The sequence below is a fragment of the Pinus tabuliformis genome, chromosome J (genome assembly GCF_031772625.1).
Source record: "Pinus tabuliformis cultivar Carrire ecotype Pingquan chromosome J, CPIR1, whole genome shotgun sequence".
Lineage (NCBI taxonomy): Eukaryota > Viridiplantae > Streptophyta > Pinopsida > Pinales > Pinaceae > Pinus > Pinus tabuliformis.
In genome coordinates, this window is record NC_142295.1 from 788,914,255 (window position 1) to 788,939,238 (window position 24,984).

Below are 24,984 nucleotides of genomic sequence, written 5' to 3' on the forward strand. Positions count from 1 at the left end.
TAACGAACTTCCGGTAGTACGTACAAATGCCAATGAATCCTCGAAGTTCCGTCACGTTTCTCGGCTCCGGCCATTCTATGATGGCCCTGATCTTCTCCTCGTGGACTCTCACTCCGTCCACCCTATGATGTGTCCCATGTATAACATCTCCGTCAACCCAAACTCACACTTGGAGAGTTTGGCATAGAACTGCTGCTCCTGTAAGATACGCAATACTGTCTCAATGTGCTGGAGATGCTCCTCCCAAGTCCTGCTGTAAATGAGAATATCATCGAAGAATACCAACACAAACTTCCTCAAGTGACTACGGAAGATATGATTCATGCAGGACTGAAATGTAGCTGGGGCGTCGGTTAGCCCAAAAGGCATCACCAAGAACTCAAAGTGCCCATAGTGACACCTGAAGGCGGTCTTGGGAATGTCCTGCTCCCTCGCGTGAATCTGATGGTACCCCTATCTCAAATCAATCTTTGAGAAGAAACGTGCCCCTCTCAACTCGTCCATCAACTCATCGATCCTGGGTATGGGGTACCTGTTCTTTAGGGTCTTCTTGTTTAGGGCCCTGTAGTCAATGCACATCCTCAGCGTACCGTCTTTCTTCTTCACCAACACCACTGAAGAAGCAAAAGGACTCGTGCTCGGTCAAATGTGCCCAAGGGCTAGCAACTCCTGGATAGCCCTCTCAATCTCATCCCGATAGGCCTTGGGGTGCCTATAGGGGGTGGTGATCATTGCCTGTATGCCCTGCTATAGCTTGATGGTGTGCTCAAACCCTCGATCCGGTGGCTGTCCTAGTGGAATCTCCCCAAACACTATGGCATACCGATCAATGATGGACTGTATCTCTGGATGTACCGACTGCCCTGTAGTCCCTGCCTCTGATGCACGCAGCTCCACTGCCCACTCTATGTCTCCCTTCCGGAAGATTGCCTCCATCCGAAGAGCCGAAACAGTCTGAGGCGGATATGTGTGTTGTCCCCGTATCTTCTCATGCCTCCCTGTCTTCTCATCGTCCCACTCCATCTCTAGGGTCTTCCAATCTGTCGTGACCTTCCCTAGAGTGATAAGTCACTGAACACTCAATATCATGTTGGTGTTCGGAATATCGACCACGAAAAAGTGGTCAGTCAATATGTAGGTGCCCATCGTCACTGAAAGCTCTGGAACATAACAAACACACGTCATGGTATGATCTCCTGGGACCAAGATTGAAAACCCATCGAAGCTCTCTGTCTGTATACCTCTCCGCTCAACCATCTGTGCATCAATGAGGTTGTGGGTTGCCCCACTGTCAACCAAAACTGATACTCGCTGGCCACGTACTGTCCCTCGTACGCGTAGCGTCAGATACTTGGGAACTCCTCGCAACACTGCAAGGGCCCCTCCGGTGGGTGCAAATGATGCACCTTCTGCTAGTGGTGGTGGAGGTGGTAAAGGTCCTTGTACGGCATGGCTATCTCCGACCTCCCCATCATCCTCGTCATCCTCTTCTCCACTGCTCTCGGAGAAGACCTCAATAAAATGTGCTTTGCCAGCAGCACATCTATGTCCCGGTGCCCACTGCTCCTGACATGTGAAGCACAATCGCTTCTTCTTCAGCTCCCTCCTGGCATCATCATCAAGTTGTACTCGTCCTGGATTCCCCTTTGGAGGTGGAATCCTCATGTCCTTCCCCTTAGACTGGAAAGTCTGTCTCTGGGGTAAGGTGTCCGGGTCCTGGGTAAGACATCCTGTAAGTCCTGGGTCCTGCTGATAGCGTCCTGGAGTGTGGCTGGTCTAGTGGATCGGACTAGACCCCGAAGTGGCTTTGCTAACCCTTAAACATACATATAGACCCTTAGCGTTGTGGATAGGTCTGGCACCGTCACGGAGACCCTCAAGAAATCTGCAATGTAGGTCTTTGGGCTCCCTGTCTGTTTGAGCCTCGTCAGCTCAACAAAATGCTGCTCTGGATCCCTCCGGTCAAATCACTCCATCAATCTCCTATTAAACTCAGCATATGTCGTCACTGTAGAATGCCCGAGTGTAACCATCTCATGAAACCACCAATCCTGGGCCTCACCATCCAAATGCAATGTTGCCACCTTGATGGCCTCTGTCTCCAAAATCTGGTTAAGCTGGAAATAAATGTCTAGCTTCTCCACCCAAGACTTTGCCGAGCTGTTTGATGAACCATCAAATGTAGGCAAGTGGAATCTACTCGCTGCACGGTGGGTGTCACCATCATGGTAATGTCGGTACCCTCGGTGATGGTCGCAGGGTTTGCTATTCCGCTGGAGTTGAACAAAATCTCTGAATGAGAGGGCATCCCTGAACTCCTGCCCATAGGCTTGGTACTCTGCAAAATAATCGCCCATATGTCCGGGCTCTGCCTCCTGCTGGGCTACGGCCCCTGTGTCTGCTCCTAAGAAAGTGGGCATGGTAGAGCGTGTAGGGGCATGTGAGGCCACCTGCTGCGCAGTATCACGCTGCTCTGGCAAATGGTGGGATGCGCCCGATCCCTCACCAACCTAGAAAACCCGTGGGCTCTCACACTGTCTGGCCTCTACTACCGTGAATCTCTACCCCATCACCTCAATCTACCTCGACAGATCCTGCACTGATTTGAGGAGCATATCCGCAAATCTCTTCCCGTCATCATCTGCCATCAGAGCCTCCTGCTCTGCGTCCACCACAGGCTCCCTCTGTTCTGCGTCTACTACAGGCTCCTCCTGTTCTGTGTCTACTACCGGAACACAGTCTCCCTCTCCGTAAGTGTTCTCCAACCTACGCCCAGAGTCTCTGTATCTCCGACCTCTGTAACAGATATAGGGTTTTTCCCCCGGTGTCATAGATTGCTAGCTCCACAGGCTGAGCCAGATCTATGCTCTGATACCAGTGTAGTATCCCTTATCAGGAATATACCCCAAACACAAGCAAACTCCAACCAGAGATGGACTGGGAGGGCATTTACCAGATATGTCACCTCTAAAAAGAGGACGAGATCCGGAGGCTACCTGACCCTTTCCAGACTCTGTCTAAGAGTATAATAAAAACACACAAGTGGTATAATAGCCGAGAATTCTCAAAGGATACAAATAACAGTGATACGATATATATCAAATAAACCATAAGCAGATACACAAGAAATGCAGAGAGAATGCTAAGCCAGGAGGTGATCAGGAAGATGGCACCTCTACTTGCACAAGGCAAGTGAAGAAATACACTTAGAATAGCAAAGGAATGGCCCTTCTCTGATCTGCGTCCAAGCTGCTGGGAAATTGCTGTGCTGCTGCTGCTGCTAGAAATCAAACAAGGATTTGGGGCTGCCCCCCTCCTCAGAAAAAGCTGAAACTCTGGAATCAGACTCTACTCGAGAAACCCAGAAAAACCCAAAAAGCTCTCGTGGAATGGTCGACCCCCGAAAATCACCCCCTTGGGGTTCTGCGCAGTTCCTCACTGCTCTGCATTGCCATTGAATGAGATACTCCAGAAACCTGCTTGAAACCCCTGCCAAAACTCCCCAATATGCAAGGGATGATCCCCTGCTCTACCTCTCAGCACAAAACCCCCTGCAAATCCTCAACCCAGACTCATGCCAGAAAGAACTGCGTCCTCTCAGTGCTGCGTAGTTCTCCAAAACGCTGCCACTATTGCTGCAAAAAGGCTGATGAAACTACTACTGAAATGCCAATGGGAATACCTTGCCCGAGCAGGCACTCGAAGTCCCCCGGGGCTTAAGGGTGAGATCTCCGAACGAAGACACTCAATGCACTACACAGTGCTGCAGACTAGCTAAATAGCCAGCGTGCTCTAAGCCGAATTGACTATCACAAATGCTCATAACTGAATGATCAAAATGATGGGGGCTCCTCTCCCATTTATAGCCTTTGCCTCTCTCCATCCCAAGGCTCACCTCCTCCTACGTGATTCCCCTCTTGTCACGTGTGTCTTTCCTCCTGCGTAGTCCCTTCATGTGTCTGCGTGGGCTCCATTTCTGTGTCCCCCTTTGGCCCCCTTGGCTCCCCTTTAAATCACAACGTTGTGCTACTAGGAAGTGACTTTTTATTCTGGAAGTGAGCTATGTCCCCCTTCCTCACTTTTTATTTACAAATAACTTTAGAAGGCAAAATTTTGAAAAATCGAATATTCCAATTAGCCATGGCTAATTAGGAATATTACATTATGATTCATTGATTTACCATTTATGTGACATGTATTTGAATTTACAAATAACTTTAGAAGGCAAAATTTTGAAAAATCGAATATTCCAATTAGCCATGGCTAATTAGGAATATTACATTATGATTCATTGATTTACCATTTATGTGACATGTATTTGAATTTTGTATGTACTATGCATGCTATAATGTTATTAACTTACTTTTTAAACAATAAAACTTACATCTAGATGAAGATCTATGTTTGAAATCAATGAATTTGTATCATTAATGAGAATTTGTGTAAGAAATATCTAATTTTTAATATATATATATATATTTAATAAAATAATCTATAACATATCCGAACGTGTCTTGTTCCAGGGGGTCACCGTGTCCGAATCTGACACTCGAATCCCCGTATCCAACGAATCCCGAATCCATGTGTCAGGTTACTTAGATTATAAACCAACATCTACACTGAAATCAATGCATCTAGTGCAAGCAATCAAATAGGATTAGAAATCACCATCTACATTGAAATCAATGCATTTAGTGCAAGCAATCAAATAGGATTAGAAATCATCTACACTGAAATCAATGCATCTAATGCAAGTAATCAAATATTATTAGAAATCAACATCTACATTGAAATCAATGCATCTAGTGCAAGTAATCAAATAGGATTAGAAATCACCATCTACACTGAAATTAATGCATTTAGTGAAAGCAATCAAATAGGATTAGAAATCATCTACATTGAAATCAATGCATCTAGTGCAAGCAATCAAATATCATTAGAAAACAACATCTACACTAAAATCAATGCATCTAGTGTAAGCAATGAAATAGGATTAGAAATCACCATCTAAACTGAAATTAATGCATCTAGTGCAATAAATATTCTTCTCTCCCCCATCCATCTATATATATATATATATCTCCCTCCATCTCTCCATCTTTGTCTCTCTATCTCAACCCCCCAAACACACATGCTCTCTCACTCCATATCTATCAATCTCTCTGTTCCTCCCTCTCTCTCTCCATCTCTTTCTTCTTCCCTCTTTTCACTTGCCATCTATATCTCTATCTCCCTTTGTCTCTCTATACCACCTCCAAAACATACACTCTCTTTCTCCAATCTATCTATCTATTCCTCCCTCCTCCTCTCCCTCTCTCCCACTTCTATCTCTCTTCCCTTTTGTTATCCTCTCTCTATCTCTCTTCGTCTTTCTTATCACCCCCTCTCTCTCTCCACCTTTCTCTCTCTATTTCTTTATTCTTACCTCCCTCTCTCCCCCTCCAACTCCATCTCTCTTTCCATCCCTCTCTCCACTCTCTCACATTCTCTCTCTCTCTCTTCACCCTCCAACTCTGTTACTATATCCTTCCCTCTCTCCTCTCTCCTTCTCTCCCCTGTTCTCTCCATCTCTCCTTCTTTGTCTCTTATCTCACCCCCAAACGTACATTCTCTCTCTCCATCTCTCCCTTGTCACTCCCTCTCTCTCTCCACTTCTCACTCTATGTATTTCTTCTTCCCTCCCTCTCTCTTCCCCCATCACTCTCTCTCTTTGCCCTCCAATCCTCTATCTTCCCCCATCACTCTCCTCCTCTCTCTCAAGTGTTGCCTCTCATTCTTCCTCTCTCTCCCTCTTTCTCTCTCACTCTTTTTCTTCCAATCCCCTTTCTCTCTCTCTCTCTCTCTCTCCAACTATGTTACTATCCCTCCCTCTCTCCTCTCCCCCCCCTTCCCCTTCTCTCTATCTCTCTTTCTTTGTTTCTTTGTCTCACCCTTAAACATAATCTCTCTCTCTCCATCTCTCCCTTGTCACTCCCTCTCTCTCCACTTCCAACTCTCTATGTATTTCTTCTTCCCTCCCTGCTCCTCTCTTGCAATTCCTCTCTCTCTCTCTCTCCCCCTTTATCTCCTACCTTCTTCTCTCTTACCCCATCTCTCTCTCTCTCTCTCCGCCCTCCAATACTCTCACTATCTCTCTCTCTCTATCCTTCTCTCTCTCTCTCTCCACCCTCCAATCCTCTCACTATCTCTCTCCCTCTATCCTTCTCTCTCTCTCTCTCCCCCTCCATCTTTGTGTCTCCCTATCCCTCTCTTACCCTTCTCTACATCTCTCGCTCATCTCCCTCTCTCTCTCTCTCTTCATTCCTCCTCTCCCCTATCCTTAAGTTTATCTCCATCTCTCCCTTGTCACTCCCCCTATCTCTCCACCTCTATCACTATATGTCTTTGTTCTTCCCTTCCATATATATCTAGAGTTAATATATATCATGATATATTAATATATATCATAATATAAGAAATTTAATATTGTATTAATCAAAAGTTATTAAATTTAATAATATTAATATTATAATATATTAATATGAATATTATATTTAATAATAATAATATTTTAATATTAATATTAGGGTTAATAATGTTTTTTTGTATGGTATTAATAATAATTTGGCCCATAGGCTTCACCTAAATAAAACCTATTTTTTGAGTGTTAGTAAGTATAAAGAGGTTTATGGAGTAAATATAAAAAGAGGTTTTATTTATTTACCATACCTCTGGTTTATTTATATTTACATTTATTTATCATATTTCTTTTATTTGCCATGGTATTTGGCCCATAGGCTTGGTATATAATTAGATGTTGATTTCTAATCCTATTTGATATATTTTAATTTATTTATCATACCTCTTTTATATTTATTTATTTACCATACCTCTTTTATAAATATGGTATTTGGCCCATGGCATTAATAATTATTTGTTCCATGTTATTTGGCTCATAGGCTTCACCTAAATAAAACATATTTTTTGAGTTTTTGTAAATAGAAAGAGGTTTATGGAATACATATAAAAGGAGGTTTTATTTATTTACCGTACTTTTAGTTTATTTATATTTTTATTTATTTACCATAGCTCTAGAGTAAATATAAAAAAAAGTTTTATTGATTTACCATACCTCTAGTTTATTTATATTTTTATTTATTTATCATACATCTTTTTTAAGTGTTCGTAAACCTTTTTTATATTTTAAATTTATACTGTGTTTATACATACTAATAATTAAATTGATTTTTTAAATTGGGCCATTAAAAATGTTAAATGTTAAAACATTACGTTTACATTTACATGTTTATGTTTTTATGTGAGATCTACTCCATACCGGGCTGTTTACATTTATATTTACATGTTTATGTTTTTATGTGAGATCTACCCCATACCGGGCTGTTTACATTTATATTTACATGTTTATGTTTTTATGTGAGATCTACCCCATACCGGGCTGTTTACATTTACGTTTATGTTTACATGTTTACGTTTTTATGTGAGATCTACCCCCATACTGGGCTGTAGAGCGCCTCTCGGCGCAATAAATCCGCTGTTTATAAATCATTTTCAAATTTGTATGTGAGGATTGAGCCTTCAGCTCTAGAAACATAGTTCCCTTGAAGTATAGTTGTTTGATATTTATTTTCTTGTTTTGCCTTATGTATCTGGTTGGATGAAAATGAAATACATATTGCTGTAATTTATATTTCAGATTCAATGCTAAGGCTGAAAGTTCAGAGGAAATTGGTTTGGGAAACCTCAAGGTTGAAATGAAATTTTTGAATTTGCATTAACGAACGTTTATCAAAATTTTCACACAGTGTCTTTAGATGATTTCATTGAAATTGCCTCTTTGTGAATGAGTTGGATATTTTAGTTGTCGGATAACTAAGAGATGTGCCTCTCCTAGTATAAGTTGTTGTGTGTGAAATCCTGGTGTGCTTGGGAAGAAGTGCTTGAACCCTACAATGGTGATCTACTTAATTTGTCGCTGTTTTTGCTTTGAGGTGTGCTTCAAATGAGTAGCAATGACTTCTCTCTATCCTAGAGATTGTGATAGGTTGGAAGGTGCTTCCAATTTCACACCTTGGAAGTACAGGTTGCAGATACTATTTGAAGCAGTTGAGCTTTGGGAGCATGTTGAGAAGAGATATTGCTGAAAATGTTGGTCAACAATAATAAAAACGAGGCCAAGGAAAAAAAACAATTCTTGATTTAGTGAACGATCACTTGATCACTCACTTCGCAGAGAAAAACACTGACAAGGTGATGTAGAATGTTTTGGTTGCATTATACGAGAGTGTGAACATCTCTAGGAAGATACTCTTGAGAAATAGGCTTCTAAAATTTCACTCGAGGGACATGAATTAAGTTGTTAGTTACAAGGATCATAGAGCTAAGAGGGCTGCTCTCATGCTCCAACGTGCACTCTAGCTGCACTAGTAGGGAATCCAACTGCTTCCCAACGTGCGTCAATTTGGCCGTGGACTTGGCACAAATTGTTCTCATGCCCTCCAGCTCCTCATTTTGTTGCAGAATCGCCTCTCGCACTAACTTGGCCTTCCCTTTTAATGCTAGAAGGTCGGCTTGAAACTGATGGAATTGTCATGGGCATCTATCACCCGTAAACTCGGTCACGACTTCAGATACCTCAGCAACTGTTGGCATCTCGTCCGTGGGTGGCACCCCCTCAATAGATGGCTCTATGTGTGTAGGTTCTATCCTTTCCACCAAGGTATCAATTGGGGTTATCAAAGAGGTCTCTAATAAAGATGACTCCTGTGCCACATCAGGTATATCGATGTGCTCCTCACTATCCTTTGGGATCTCAACATCATGCTCAACCTCCTCCTTAGGCTCCTAATATCTGAAGCTAGGTCTCCACCAGCAAAAGCGCCCCTTGGTTTCACCCTCTAACTATCTCTGTCCTGCCTGCTCTCTTTCAGGAGATCCGGTGCCCTGATCTGGTCGACTATCCCCACATGATGTAGATGGCTACACCCCCATGGCCTGCACACCTCTCATGTCTCTGTTGTAAGAGTGAGGATGGGTTTGGTCTGTCACCCTCCTCAACTGGGCCAACCTCTCATCATCCCAATGAATTCTACCCCAGAATTTCTGCATACTGGATTTGCCTTGAGCCATGGGTTTGTCTGATTCTAATATTTCCCACAGGCTAAGCCAAGATTATAGCTCTGATACCACTGTAATGTTCCTAAACAATAATGTAGGTGATATACAAAGCATGCAAACAATATAGCAATTAGAAAAACGAAATATACATTAAGCACCCATGGAAACACTGGAAATAGAGAACTGCTGAGCCATTTTATTACTTCTTCAGGAGAAAATACAATAGTAAAATAGAATGGTGCACCTGGGCTTGTCTCGATGGACAAGCATGACAGAACCGAAGTGAGAAAATGTTGAACTGAAGGCTGCTACAACTGTTGCACCAAATTGCACTGTGCTGCCCTAGAAAACTACTTTTCTTGCTGACTTTGAAAGGATGGAATCACTGCTTCCCGTGCTCAGAAAATTATGAGATTTCAGCTCCTTGCTCCTTGGCCTAAACCCATAAAAACTCACGAAGGAATTGGCCAAATGTTGACCTCAAAATTTTGGCCCAAATTCCCCTTAGCTCCTCTAGCTGCTGGCTGAGTTGGGATCCCTTTTTGACCCCTTAGATCTACCCAAAAAATTCTATAAAATTAGCAGTGTGATCCTTGACCAAAACCCAGAAAACCCAGAAAGTTTCCCTTGGTTCCAACCTTCAAAAATTGACCTTTCACAGCTTGGCCCTCTTCCAATTTCGAATTCTGTTGCTGTGACTGATCCCATCAATCTCTGCTCTCCCAACTCTAGCAATCCTCCTCAAATGGCCCTCCAAGTGATCTCCTACTTATCCCGACCAGCTCTAACTATACAATTCCTCCCTCCAACTCCCACGTGAGCCTATTGATGGCTCTCTGCATAGGCCCCGGGTAACTGTAAATCAAATTGCTGGGACGTTGGCTCTGTTGGCTCCAAAACTCACAAGAAAGGCTGGCCCTTTGTTGCTGTCCCAATCCTCTAACTCTCCCGGCAAATGCTTGGTCACTGATATCTCCAAACTCCCCCTGCATATTCTCTAACTAGCTGGAAATACGCACTCTTTGTTGTGGCTGAATGTTAGTGCCGTAACACACTCCCAAAACTCCTGAAATACTTATGGAACTGCCTCTCTAGGGCGGGCATGGATGGTCCCCCGACGTAGAGGTTGAATCTCCTACTTGAGAGGTTCGTGGCTAAACAACTGGTTGACTTAGCTTAACAGCAGAGCGAAAAGTCAAGTAATTTTGATTGCAAGGTGTAAGAATGAATCCAAATGAGAGCTCTCTCCTACTTCTATCTTTGTGGGCCTTCCTTGCCTCAAGTGGGCCCTTCCGTCCAGCACTTCGAATTCCCTCCAAGCCATTCGAATGGCTTAGTTCGAATTCCCACGTGGGTGTCCCCCACCTTCCATTAATAACCAAATTAAGTCGAATTTCCTCCTAAGTCCCTAAGTCGAAAATGCTGGGTTCTTTCCCTTAGCCAAAATTGTGCAAAATTGTGTGGAAACACCATGTTACAAATGTGTTTGAGAAGGGACATGACAACCATTGTCCTCAAAAGAGGTCAAGGAACTCCAGGTATGAAAATAATGCAACTGCTATTCAATTTGAATATATTCTTATTTATGCTCTTTCTAGTTCTTCCCCTCTGGATTCGTATGATAGTTGGTTGGTAGATAGTGGGGCTTCTAGACATTTCTTTGGATACCAGGAAGTCCTCTCAAACCTAGTTGAGAGGGAGACAAATTTGAAAATCATCCTTGGAGACAATACTACTCATCCTGTGAAGGGTTTTGGTTTTGTCAAATTTCATTTGGACTCTGGTGAATCCGTTCTTCTTCATGATGTGATGTATGTTCTAGGACTAAAGAAGAACTTGGTATCCATATCTGCCTTGGAAGACAAAGGGATGAGAGTAGCCTTCATAAGAGGAAAATTCCTCACTTGGCCTATGGAATCTCGCATGAGGGATGCTTTTACCTTGGGATCTAGAATTGAAGGACTCTATAGAGTCAATGGAAGACCTTTGCTGGCAATGGTCCATGACATCAATCATCAAAGTGAGCTATGGCACCGACAGTTGACACGTCTACATTATGATGCCCTGCCAAAATTGAAGAAGTTAGTCTCTGGGATGCCTGATGTTCAAGCTAGTCATGATGGAGTATGTCCAGGATGTGCCAATGGAAAGAAGGCAAGGGGACCATTCCCCTCCAGCAAGAACAAGACTGATGGAAGACATGGATATACTACTTGAAGCATAGGGATGAAGCTTTCTATATTCAAGGACTTCAAGGCATTGATAGAAAATCAAATAGGGAAGAAGATCAAAGTCGTTAGGTTCGACAATGGTGGAGAATATACGTCAAATGACTTCGTTGATTTTTGCAAGAAAGCTGGAATCAAGAAGGAAACTATTATACCTTATAATCCCGAGCATAATGGTGTGGTTGAAAGGAAGAACAGTTCCATCGTGGAAGCTACCCAAGCTATGCTACATGATCAAAAGTTGTCGAAGTTCCACTGGGGAGAAGCTACAAATACAATGGTCTATGTTCAAAATAGGGTTCCTCATCAAGCATTAGATAACAAGACCCCTGAAGAAGTGTTCAGAGGTGTGAAGCCCAACATTGGATATCTCTGGATATTTGGTTGTCCTTTATACTTTCATGTGCCAAAGGATAAGAGGAACAACTTGGAAGCCACCAAAAAGAAAGGTGCATTTGTTGGATATTGTGAAAATTCTAAAGCATTTAGAATATATATTTGGTCAAAGGAAGATCGAGTTTAACAGGGATGTAACATTCGATGATGCTGCCCTTGGAAAAAAAGGGACCTTCCTTTACCTCCACCTGAGAAGAAAAATGATGATATGGATCTACTAGAAGGTTATTCTATGCCCAAGCTGGAGAAAGATGCTGATGATGATCCCATGGAGCCTATGGACCCCTTGGACCATCCTCCATGTGATCCCCTTGCTAGGAAGAGACCACTTTGGTTTTGTGATACATTACAAGATGCTGAGAAACATGTTCCTTCCAAAGGAACATTTAGAGAAAGCAAGAAGCCGTGCTGATACCAGGGATACGTTGTAGCTATGAGCTCCATCATCCAGGCCGAACCTCCCACTTTTGAAGAAGCAGTGAAAGAGCAGTTTTGGGAGGCTGCCATGGCTGAAGAGTATGAATCAATTATGAAGAATGATGTATGGGATGTTGTTCCAAGACCTAAAGGGAAATCTGTTGTGACTTCAAAATAAAATAAAGCATGAAGCTGATGAAAGCATTGAGAAGTATAAAGCAAGGTTTGTGGCTCAAGGGTTCTCCCAGAAAGAGGGAGAAGACTATGATGATATATTTGCTTCCGTTTCCTGCTACACTATCATTAGATCGATTGTTTCCCTTTCTGCTAGTCAAGGATGGATTCTTCACCAGATGGATGTAAAGAAAACATTTCTTCATGGCATACAACAAGAAGTATATGTTAAACAACCTTAGGGATTTGAATTCAAGGATAAGAAAACTCACATTTGCAGGCTGAAGAAAGCCTTATATGGTCTGAAGCAAGCCCCTAGAGCTTAGTATGCCCACATTGATAGTTACTTGGTCAAGCTTGGATTCATGAGAAGCAGTGTTGACTAGAACCTCTACTTCAAAGTGGTCCAAGGTATGCCTTTGATTTTGGTTTTATATGTTGATGATCTATTCTTGACAGGTAGTGAGCCCCTGATGCTCGAGTGTAAGAGGGCATTGGTCTTTGAGTTTGAAATGAAAGATCTTGGCTTGATGCATTACTTCCTGGGATTAGAGGTGTGGCAAAGACTCGAAGAGATTTTCCTTTCTCAAGGAAAATATGTTGTAAAGATGTTGGAAAGATTTGGAATGGTAGAATGCAAGTCCCTGGCCACACCAATGGAGATGAACTTCAAGAAGTTATGTGGAGATGCTGCTGGACGTGACTTGGCAAACCCCTCTTAGTATCGACAGTGGATTGGGGCATTGATGTTCCTCATGAACACTCGTCTATTCACATGTTTTGCAGCCAACACTTTGAGTCAATTCATGATTGGGCCCCTTCATGCACACTGGGTCATTGCCAAGCATGTATTGAGATATTTGCATGGGACGATTAATCTTGGTCTGAGATACACTACCAGAGATGTGAGACTGCATGGATACATCGACGTTGACTGGACTGGAAATGTTATTGACAAGAAGAGCACATCAAGGTGCTACTTTAGCTTGGGGTCTGCGATGATATCTTGGATGAGTAGGAAACAAAAGTTTGTAGCTTTGAGCACATTTGAGGTAGAGTACATTGCTGTTAGCATGGCTAGCTGTGAGGCAATTTGGTTGAGGAATTTCTTTGGAGAGCTGTTTGAGCAAGTCATGTATACGATCGTCATATATTGCAACAACAAGAATGGGATTCGACTGGCAGAGAATCCCGTATGTCATGACAAGTCCAAGCATATTGAGATCAGATATCACTATATTCGAGACATGGTGTAGAGAGGAGCCACAAGACTCCATCATATTTTGACTGATGAGTAGATAGCAGATATACTCACCAAGGCTTCGCTGAAAGGGAAGTTCTTGGTCTTCAGAGAGTAGCTTTGACTGATGGAAGTGACCCTCTTGGGCAAAGGTCCTGATTGATTGAGAACACTGAGCATGCTCTCCCACCCTGTTGAGCTGCCAGGATGAGGAATGGAATAGTAAGGGCCCCTGGGGTTGAGGGAACTCTGGACAATAGGATAGTTGTGATCTTTACCTCATAGTAAGTAGTATCCTACCTATTGTCTAGCAATAGGATAGTTGACATCCTTACCACATGGTAAGTAGCATCTTGCCTAGTGTCATCCTTTGGATTTGACATAGTATACCCTAGTTGGCATCCTACCCACAAGCTGGGCTTGTTGGGATTGTTCCTCCCCATCTAGCTAATTGGTTGAGAGGTCACTTGGGATAGATACGATCCTTACCATCTAAGGTAAGTAGTATCCTTCCCAAGTGAGGGAATATAGATTTTATACCATTGACTCTTGAGGATAAAGTTGGGAAGATCAAAAGACAATAGAATAGCTGTGATCCTTACCTCACGGTAAGTTGTCTCCTACCTATTTTCCTGACAATATGATAGTTGTGATCCTTACTTTCCATGGTAAGCCGTATCCTGCCTATTGTCCTTGGATAGAGGGTGGTAGCTTGAGCTCCCCTATGATGTCAAATTCTTTTCTTTTAGATCTGAGAGTGTTCAACAAAGATGAGCAAAGATGAGCAAAGATGAACAGAGACAACATTTGACTTGATGATGATGAGACAATTGAGATGAGATTCATGATGCAGTAAAAAATTTCTCCCTCGCAGAGAGAGAGTATTAATTTGGCAGCTCAGGGACAAATTCCCTCCTTTGGACAACCTTCCTCATCAAGAAAGTCCCCTCCTAGCCCTTGGAAGAATTTAATTTGGTTAAAGAAAAATTAATTTTTAATGTGAAAACCCAAATATGCACAAAAGTTCAATTCGACTTTAAAGACAAATTGGGTCTCTTCCAACGCCTATAAATACAACTCAATGGCACCTCATTTGGACACACATCTTACACATTATTCTTCTTCTCTTCGAGGTTTGTTCTATCTGAAAATTTCAAGTCTTCATCGACATGTGCGAAAAGGAGAGAGAAAATTTCAGAGGGTTGAAATTTGACTTTGACCAACATTGAATTTTTGAGTTTGGGCATAGTTTGACTTGATTTTACTTGGCAGTTTGGACTGATTTTGGAGGCCAAGTTCTTTGGCACAAGGACTGAGGTTTTTTGGGCACTTTGATTGTAGTTGATTGCAGAGTTTGACCACATATTTGATAGCCAACTTTCTCTCTCCGTTGTCCAAGTTTGACTGAGTTGTTTGGAGTTGTTTTGACTTCAGTTTGACCAGCTTGGAAGGCAAAGTCTTTTGACCTTTGACTGAGTTCTCTTGGAGGCCATTTGACTGCTGATTTATGATTGGTTAGGGCATCTTTGACTGCTGTTGAATTTGGCCAAATTTGACTTTTGGGCTCATCTCTTCGATTTTTGAATATTGGTTGTTGGAAAGTCAAAGTTGTTGACCTTTGACTCTTGATTGGTGAACTGGATCATTGTAATCTCTTTGTTGAACATTTTATGACAATCTAATATGAAGAAGAATTTGAAAGGGTTTTCCCCTATTCTTTGACCAAATCCTGTGTCTCTTATTGCTCTTGATTGTCTTCTACTGTACATTGTATTTATTGTTCTATCTACAATTGCTCTTGATCATTGGAAGTTTAAATTATTTTGCAAGAGATTGTTAAATGAAGAAAATAATTGGGCTAAAGTGATTGTAACAACATAGAGCAGTCGAAAATGAACAAAAACTGCCCTCTTAACTGTCACAAGCCTTCTCATTGTTGACAGTACTAGGGCACCACAATTAGGCTTCCCACTAATACTAACAAGTCTACCCGCTATGTACTTAGGGCACTACTAACATCCCACACAACAGTGAATCCCCACACTTTTCGACTGTAACTTAGGACCACTCTTTGCTGTCCAAAACACGTAGAACAACCCTCCTCATGTCCTTGCAATCATCAACTAGAGACAACATCTGTGCAACTATATGTTTGCTCCTCCTTGACCCTGTTAGTAATCTCTGCGGTCACCTTAGGACGACCCTTACCAGTGGCCACTATAGACCAAACAACTCTGTGTTTACCCCAATCCTAGACCCTTCAGGTCTGCGCATCACAATGAGGAAATTCAACCCTTAAACCAACACTCAACCAACACATAGTTTAAAGGACTCGACCCTCCCTGATGCACTAAAAATAGCTTGGCCCTAGTCATAGGAATAAACCACAGTCTTATGCACAAAATACCAACCCAAACACTCGTCTAACCTGCACAAAAAATACACCCTAATCACAGAGTAAACTCGACCTCATCTCCCGCTGTCCTAGTACAAATAAATCAAAGAATACTCCTCTCAAGGCTGCAACCTTTTTCTCCTGATACTAGATGTCCACTTTAGGAATGTCTCACATATGATTAGTTGCCTTGGATCTATTAATCAACTTGGTGCTAGTCTTTATACGGATTTGCGCTCTGATACCATGTTGAATTTCCTTGAAATTCTGCAACTACTTAGATGATTTCTGAAAACTGAACTAGTTGACATATCACCAAGATACAAAAATCCTCAACAATAGAAGCAATGGAATTAAACACAAAAATAAAGGCACAATTACACAAGAGACAATAAATTTTTCTAGGGAACCCAACTGGGAAAATCCTATGCTAGTTGTAGAATTTTATTGACAGAAAATAGAGCAATATGATCTCTTTACAAGAAAACTATTTCAATGAGAGAATACACTTATCTCGCTGCTTGAACTAAGCTAGAAACCTCCTTGTAAGAGCTCAACCTCTTCTCCCTATTTCCTTGCGTTGTCTAGCTCCTATTTCCTAGCACTGGACAACCCCTATTATTTAGGAATTCCTCCTAAATCCTACTGCACTTCTGCAAGGAAATTATCTGCCTCAAATCTATGTATAGGATGCTCCTAGATATACTCTTCCCACAACAAGCTCACACACACACAACATGTGCATACAAGAATGAATTACAAAGGTGCCTTCGTCCTCCTTATAAGATTTCCAATCATGCTAAATCTTGCAAGTTAATTTTAGAACTCGGAACTGTGATTGATTTATTAATTGAGTCAAACTGACTCTTCTAACTCGTCCTGCCTTAAGTAGAAACTGAAACTCACTAACTCGTCCTTTTCCAAAAAATAAACTCGAACTTGGAGATAATCAACACTGATCCTCCAACTCATGTGCATGACTTAACTACTCCATGACTCATCCTATTTCCTAGGAACTCATGCATGCTAAAGGAAGACTATTTGTAGTCTCTCTTGACTAAAGCACAAGTGAAGGACCTTCTCTCTCTACTATCTTCAACAGTAACCACTGAAACAAGGTTCTTCCTTAGTCTTGGAACATAGAGGACATCTTTGAGATGGAGAGAGCCACTTTAGTTCCTCTCAAAATTGACAATACCAACTCCCCTAATTGCAGACTTGCCATCATCTCCTAACTCAATCTAAAACTGCATGTCCTTCTCCTTTAGGTGGGTGAAATACTCCTTGTTCCCGATCATGTAGAAGGATGCTCTTGAATCAATATACCATACACTTCTCTCTATTGAGCTTTCCATGCAAACTATCAATGAGAAATCTTTCTCGAATTGAGAGGAAAACACATCTACCTCAGGTAATGCAATTACATGATCCTTACTGGAATCCTTCTTCCGATTAGGACACCTAGTAGCATAGTGCTTGTACTCATGGCAATGGAAGCAATTGATCTTGCTCAGATCCTTCTTCTTCCCGCCCTTTTGACTTGACTCACCCTCTCCGTGTCCCTTCTTGCCCTTGGCTTTGCTGCCTTTGCCTGCCAAGGCAAGGTTCTCCTTGTCCTCTGTCTTGGTTGATCTCCTAGCTCTCGTCCCTCTCTAGATTTCTTCTTGGACACATTCACTCCATAACCTCGCCCATCTTGGTAAATTTTCTCTGCCACTTATTGCATCTTGAAAATTCTCCCAAGACTTATGAAGTCCTAGAAGCATGAGACTCACAAGGTCATTTTCTGCTACAATCATGCCCACTCCACCTAGCTCATCCCGAACCTGAGTGAACTTTGAAGGATATTTGATGATGAGCTCCTCTTTGCTCATCTGGATACTTATTAGCTTTTTCTTGAGAGAAAGCTTCTTGGCATCACTAGAACCTTGATACAAGTCTAAGATGGCTTTAAACATCTCATATGCTATCTTCTCATGGATAGGAGGAATAATATGGTCTTTGACCCCCTCTAACATGATCCTCCTCGCCTTGGTGTCATTCTTGTTATGTTGGGCCAACTATTGGGCATCTTGAGGTGGAGCTATTGTTTGCTTCACAAACTCGAGCACTCCATTATCTTCCAACACAACTGAGATCCGCTCTTTCCATGAACAGAAATTGGAGGCTCCCTCTAAACTTTGATCTGACCTTTGTCCTTGGAATGCCATATTGCTATCCAAAAATCTGCTCCGCTCTTCAAACTCTAGTGCAAGTCCTTTGCTTGATCTGTGCTATCCACTAACTGGTCAATTTGGTGCTAGACTTTGTACTGATCTCTGCTCTAATACCGTGTTAAATTTCCATGAAGCTTTGCTACTACTTAGATGAATAATTGAAAACTAGTTTACTTTCACCAAGATACAAAGTTTCTTAACAATTCATAAGCAGTGGAATAAATGTTGAGAAATCATAGTGCATGTAGATCAGGGTTGATTTCTCCTAACTTGATAATTACTTGTGAGTGTTTGTTGGCTTCTTATTCAACTTATATTTCCTTCATCAAGAAATTACCAAAAAATTACAAAATATGAAGATCACAAAGAGACAAAGAACACAAGAAATTAGGTTCCAAGCTAGGGAAAAACCCCACAAGGGGGAAAATGCAAGAAAAATCCTCGAATCAGATCAAAATGAGATATCCAAGACCCAAGACCAAGGTCCAAGACCAAGACTGCCACAAAAATCCAAGTCAGCTCTCCTTCAATCTATCTTCAACAAAACACAGTCAACAAAAGTCAACGTAGGTCAAACTTCAGAAATTTGGTCATCTCCTGAAATTTCGGGCCTGCGATACCACAGAAGCTGCCTCAAAAACTCACACATGTGAACATAAACTAGGGTAGAAAACAATAATCTTTCTCCTTAGACTTCTTTTTCTATCTCCGACTTTTTCACTGAAATTCTTCTTTTCTTGGCACAAAAATCGAAGTGGTGGGTGAGTACTCAAATGAGGTCTAACTTCCTTCTATTTATATATGTCCAGGAGGTCGAATAGCTGCCTTTTTGGGCTGACTTGTCCAAGGAGGGCTGACTTGGTCTTGTGGAGGACAAATTGACTCTTTTGACTCAAATAAAAATAATTTTCTTTTTCTTTTAAGAATTCCAATTGGGACTATGACTCAATTACATTTCTTTGACGCAAGATAATTTTTTTTTTGACTCAATAAACCCTATAAGCATGAAGAACATGCTTTGACTAGAAAATAAAATAATAATAATAATAATAATAATAATAATTTCTTTTTCTTCTTTCATGAAATAAATATTGATACAAGTACAATGATAATTATGAAGACCAAACCTAGTTACATTTCCAACAATAAAAACACCGGAGACATAAAAACACTTTATAGAAATTGTCATACTTGTTTTCTTGGGAAGCCCAATAGGGAAGACCTGCTTCCTTGATGTGGAATTATATTGATTGTTCTTGAGCAATAGGATCTATTACGAAGCAATCTGTCACTTTTGAGAAAGCGTTTTGCTTCTCACACAAATATTAGCTAATACAATTGATCTTGGCTGGCCTAGATCTTGCTTAATCTCAGCCCTCTAGCACACAATTGTTCCTCTGCTGCCTCCTTGACTTGCTCTGCAAAACCTGCCCACTTCTGCTTGATCTATGCACACTAGAGGCTCCTCAATCCTTGTGCACTAGGTCTCTATTTCGTAGTGCACATCAGCCCCTATTCTCTAGCATAGATCAACGCCTATTTTATAGGGAAAATCCCTATTTTCTTGCGCACTTGGCAGCCCTATTTCTTAGGACCCAACTCCTCTTCTTTGCGCATAACCAACTCCTAAATCCTAGCTCACTTGTGCCTCCTATTTCTTAGGACACAATTCTTGCGCTCTCCACAATCAAGGCTCTCTCAAAAACTTGTGAGCTTTGTCTTGTCATAAACCTTTGTGCACAAAACAATGAATTTCCTTGTGCCTTCGTCCCCCTCTTTATAGGCTGAATTCGAACATGTAAGGAGACCCAATTCAAATTTAGAATTCGAGTTCTGATTGAGAGTTAACTGAGAGTTCTTCTCATCCTTTCTCCAATCAACACTGGAGTTTTTAACTCATTCTCTCTCCAATCAACAATGGAGACTAACTTGTTCTTCCTTCAATCAAGACTGAAGGCTAACTCGCTCTAACTGAACTTGTAACTGCAACCTCGTTCTGTAGTCAAACTGATGAAGAGTACACGTAACTGAAGCTCCAACTCTACACATGCCAAATTGATGATTATTCCAGTAAATTGGAAATAACTCATCCTAACTGAAGTATAACTCATGAGCTTGCACTCATGTTCGAGAAAGACAAACTAAAGTCTTCACTAGCTAAGGCACAAGCCAAAATACCTTTACTTGCTACATTTTCTCAGGGGAAAGATCTCACATCTGGGTCATGACTGCTTGACCTAACCCTGACTAGCTTTGTGGTCACTTGTTGGACATTAATAAAATTGTCTTATCTTACCTTTTAGCCTGAATTCACAGTGATTGTATCTGAAATGTTCCCCCCTATACACAGTATTGCTAGCTTTATTCTCTTTATGAAGTCCTTCGTATGGTTTCTGGAGTCTTCTGTTAAATTCAATAATCAATTCAGTGCTAAACATTAAGACCACTGTTTCTTTTTACTGACAGCTACATTCGAAGTAATCGATTGACTGGAGAGATACCAACAACATTTGCCAATTTAAAGAAGATGAGAGTATTGTAAGTAGCTTTGTCACTTTCCTTTACATTTCTGTTGTATTTAAGTTACAAAATCAAGACAATTGTAATCAAATATACACATGATCTCTATCATCTCTGTAAAAATATTTACTTGTGTTCGTTCTGCAGTTGGGCTTCTAGCAACAACTTTACTGGAAAGATACCAGATTTTATTGGAAACTGGAGCCAACTAGAGGACTTGTGAGATCACTTATGTGTGAAATACTGATTATTTTTTGGTTTTCTCACATATAACTGTCCTCAGATGATGACCTGAAGTCAGAAAAATATCTATATAAAATTTAACACATGAAGGTTTTCTGTTTTTTTTTTCTTTTTTTTCCAGTGTATGCAAATGGGAGATAATGTTTTTTAATTGCAGGAAACTTGAAGGAAGTTCTTTTGAGGGGCCAATTCCTTCGAGCATTTCAAATTTGACTAAATTAACTAGCCTGTACGTATGGGTATCCTTTATCTTATCTTTTTCATTTTGATGCAAGCATTTACTTCTGTGTGCAGTTTACTCAGAACTTCAAGAGCGATGTGTTCTCTCATTCAGCAAAAGCATTACTTTTCTGTCTTCCAGTGCTTTCTCATAGCTTATGTATATATATTGTGTATTTGTTCAAGATAATCATCGTTATTTTAGTGCACTTGTGTTCGACATTGTCCTTTGGATCGTATTATATTCATTCTTAACTTTTCTGTCTTCCAGTGCTTTCTCGTAGCTTATGTATATATATATTGTGTATTTGTTCAAGATAATCATCGTTATTTCAATGCACTTGTGTTCGACATTGTTCTTTGGATTGTATTATATTCATTCTTAACTTGCTGTTGTTTAAGCAGCATTATATGTGATATACCTCGAGGTGGCTCGTCTCTTTCATTCCTACAGAATCTGAAGAATCTTACAACATTGTGAGTCATGTCAAGTTGTTTCCGTACATGTGCTATTTCATGGAAACATTGTTTTGAAGTGTATATGCTTGATATGATGCTGTTTTGCATCTGTTTCTTGTTAACTTATTTCATATTCCATCTTTGATTATTCTTGACAGATTCCTAAGAAACAACATGCTTTCTGGGAAAATTCCTGAGTACATTGGAGGGTTGAGAAAACTTGAGATGTTGTAAGTTAATCTCACAAGCTTGTTTGTATTCATTAAACCAGAATCTAAATAGACTAAATATGTCTCCAAGTTTAAAAGCTTGTGCTAAACAAGGGTGTCTTTTATCTCACATATTTCAAATACTTGTTGGGAGAGAACTGAACTCACCCTGCTACTTATGCAAATGGTGAGGAATGAGCAATATAACCAGAGTATACATATTATCAGTGTTGCAAACATCTCGATAACATCCCGATTTTATCTTGAAATCACGATTTTTTGGCCTAGCCAATGTTTGCCAAATTTTACCGATATTTTGATGGTATCTTGATTTTGCCGATGTTTGCCGATTTTTACTGATATTTTTCCGATTTTTCCGATTTTTTCATTTTCCAGACCCTTGCCGATTTTATCCTGATGCCGATGTTCGCAACATTGCATATTACACATAAGAGAGATGCATATGAGTGGGCCTAATGGTTAAGAGCATATTTTTCCTCGTAAGAAGTCATAGGTTCAAATCTAGAGGGGGAAAGAGTATGTACAACTCCATAGACTTTAGCAGTCAAATCGCTATGCAAAGGTAGATCCCTTATCCCACAAACAAGGGGGTGTCATACACCAATTTGGTGTCTAGCTTGGCCGTGAACTTAAAAATAGATTATTATTATTATATATACAGAATAGAATGAATAAGAAGTTTTGGTGACAGCTTAGGCTTGTGGTATTGGGTTGTTTTCTCCTGACTTTCCTTTGATCAACTCGAGATCAAATTCTAGATGCTGTCTTCATGCAATCATATGCGATTCTATTGAGAGTTATAGCCAGCTATATCTAGATCAACGTTGCTAGAGTGTGAAGCGGAGTGGGACCATGGGAGTGTCATTTTCCAAACAACCTTGAGAGCAGAGTGTATATATATATATATATATAGTAAAAATAACATGTAAAATGCCAAATTAGTTATACGGAAACATGCATATTTGTACATAGATGAAGATAGAAATGACATCCATAGTACATTAATGATGTCTCTACTTTTAGAGTATTTGGTAGTCCAACCTAGGCATTAATTCCAATTTAAAGGCACAAAGCTATGGAGAAGAAGCCAACCAATGATATTTGTTGGTTACTGTGAGGATATGAAGGAATATAGGCTATTTGATCCTATTTCAAAAGATGTTTTGTTTGGAGGGTTGTTCATTTTGATGAGCACTCCAACTCATGTTGTCTCCTCCTCCAGGTTGTCAAGCTAATGATGGTGTAGAACATGTTGACAGTTTTGCCTTTGTAGAACAAGAAGATGATGAATAAGATGAAAATCATCCTTTAGCTCCAAGAAAACATAAGCAAATTGAACAAGAATAACTTAATCATAAATAACATTTGAGGAGGAGCTTTCGTAGGTGAAAGAGGCCTGACACATATGGCTATGACCCAGCTGATTTTAACTATTCTTCCTCTATCCTCTATCCTTCATCATACTTAGTCACCAACCATTGGTGTCTCCCTTTTGAGTCATATCGTTTCAGATTATTCACAACAGTTTTTCGATGCAGTTGGAACTTGGGATACCTGAATGGGATGCTGCCATGAAAGATGAGTATTTTTCCTTGATAAAGAATCACATATGGGATCTTGTTCCTCTTCCTAAGGGATGAAATTTGTTTCATTGTAAATGGGTCTACACAACCAAATATGCAATACACAACCAAATACGCAACAAATGGCTCTATTGACAAGCATAAGGCACATCTTGTGGCCAAGGTATTTCCATAGCTTGAAAGGATTGATTATTCTGAGACCTTTTTCCCTATTGCCAAGATGAGATCTATATGCCTTGTGTTTACTCTTGCTACCTCTCAAGGTTTGTCAATCTACCAAATGGATGTGAAGAGTGCCATTCTGCATGGCGATCTACATGAGGAAATCGACATGGAGCAACCTCTTGGTTTTGTGCAGGATTTTTCTCTTGACGTTCATTGTATGGTCTCAAACAAGCTCCTTGAGCTTGGTATGAGAAGATGGATAGCTTTCAGATTGCTTCAGGGTTCAACCATTGTCATTTTGATCCTATAGTCTACACTTAGAGGAAGTGAACGTATCTTTTGATTCTAGTTCTATATGTGGATGACTTGATCCTCTTAGGGGGTTCTTCATCTATGATTTAGAGTTTTAAGGAAGCATTGATGTGATAGTTTGTTATTATAGATCTTGGATTTCTGCATTATTTTCTCGGTTTGCAGGTTCTTCAAACTTTAGAAGGAATCTCCATTTTCCAGCAGAAGTATGCACTTGATTTACTTCAAAGCTTTGACATGGCTGATTGTAAGCCTTCACCTACTCCATTTTAGTCAAGTGTTACCCTTTTTGCTAGTTGCACTACACCACATGTTAATCCTTCGCTGTATTGCAACTAGTTGGAAGTCTATTGAATTGATTCATACACATCTTGGCATCTCTTTTGTTGAAGACATCATCTCTCGATTCTCTGAAGAACCTCATGAGAGTCACTGGAAGGATGCAAAGCACATTTTGAGTTACACTCAGGTGTTGGAATTTCTAAGTCTATCTGTTAGAAATCCTTCATGTACTTTCTGATTTATTTCTTCCTACTTGTTCTGTTAATTAACAAGTTATTTACCATGTAAATACTGAAAATAAATACAAGTACAGTCTCAACACATACAGATCATCAATCGAAGGAAAAACAAGCACACAAGTGACACCGTTATTTTTGGACTAATGTTCCTAGAAAAAACCAATGCGAGAAAACCGGTGCAACGATCTGAGGGTTTTATTATTAAACAGTTTCAGAATACAATCTGGGTGCCAGAAATGGCTCACCCAACAAAGAATGCCCTCGGTAGTAGTACCTCTCAGTCGGAGACAGATATCAGCTCCAATTAGACCCACGAAATCTCCCAGTGTCAACCTCTAGGGTCTGTGTCAACCTCTCTGGCCCAACGTCAGCCTCTTTGGGCTCTGTGTCAGCCTTTGGAGCCTTTGCGTCTCCCACACTAGCCTTCCTCAGGCTCTGTGCAACTCCTGCTGCCTCTGTGTGGCCTCTGGCTGCTTCTGCGTGGCCTCTAGCTGGCTCTGTGTTAACCCTCTCTTGGCTTCTGCGCTGATGCTCCCTGTACGATCCCTGCCT

General features: G+C 40.8%; 1 protein-coding gene across 3 annotated transcripts in view; it reads left to right on the forward strand.

Moving 5' to 3' along the window:
• Positions 1-24,984, forward strand: part of LOC149229086 (putative LRR receptor-like serine/threonine-protein kinase At1g56140) — a 135,612-nt gene that overhangs the window by 15,797 nt on the left and 94,831 nt on the right. For 2 of the 3 annotated variants that reach the window (XM_089378455.1, XM_089378456.1), the window contains exons 7-11: positions 20,647-20,718; positions 20,848-20,919; positions 21,101-21,172; positions 21,568-21,639; positions 21,780-21,851. In XM_089378455.1, the coding sequence (XP_089234581.1) occupies positions 20,647-20,718; positions 20,848-20,919; positions 21,101-21,172; positions 21,568-21,639; positions 21,780-21,851 (360 nt within the window). The remainder of the gene's footprint in view (positions 1-20,646; positions 20,719-20,847; positions 20,920-21,100; positions 21,173-21,567; positions 21,640-21,779; positions 21,852-24,984) is intronic. The other variant, XM_089378457.1, reaches the window with a different exon arrangement.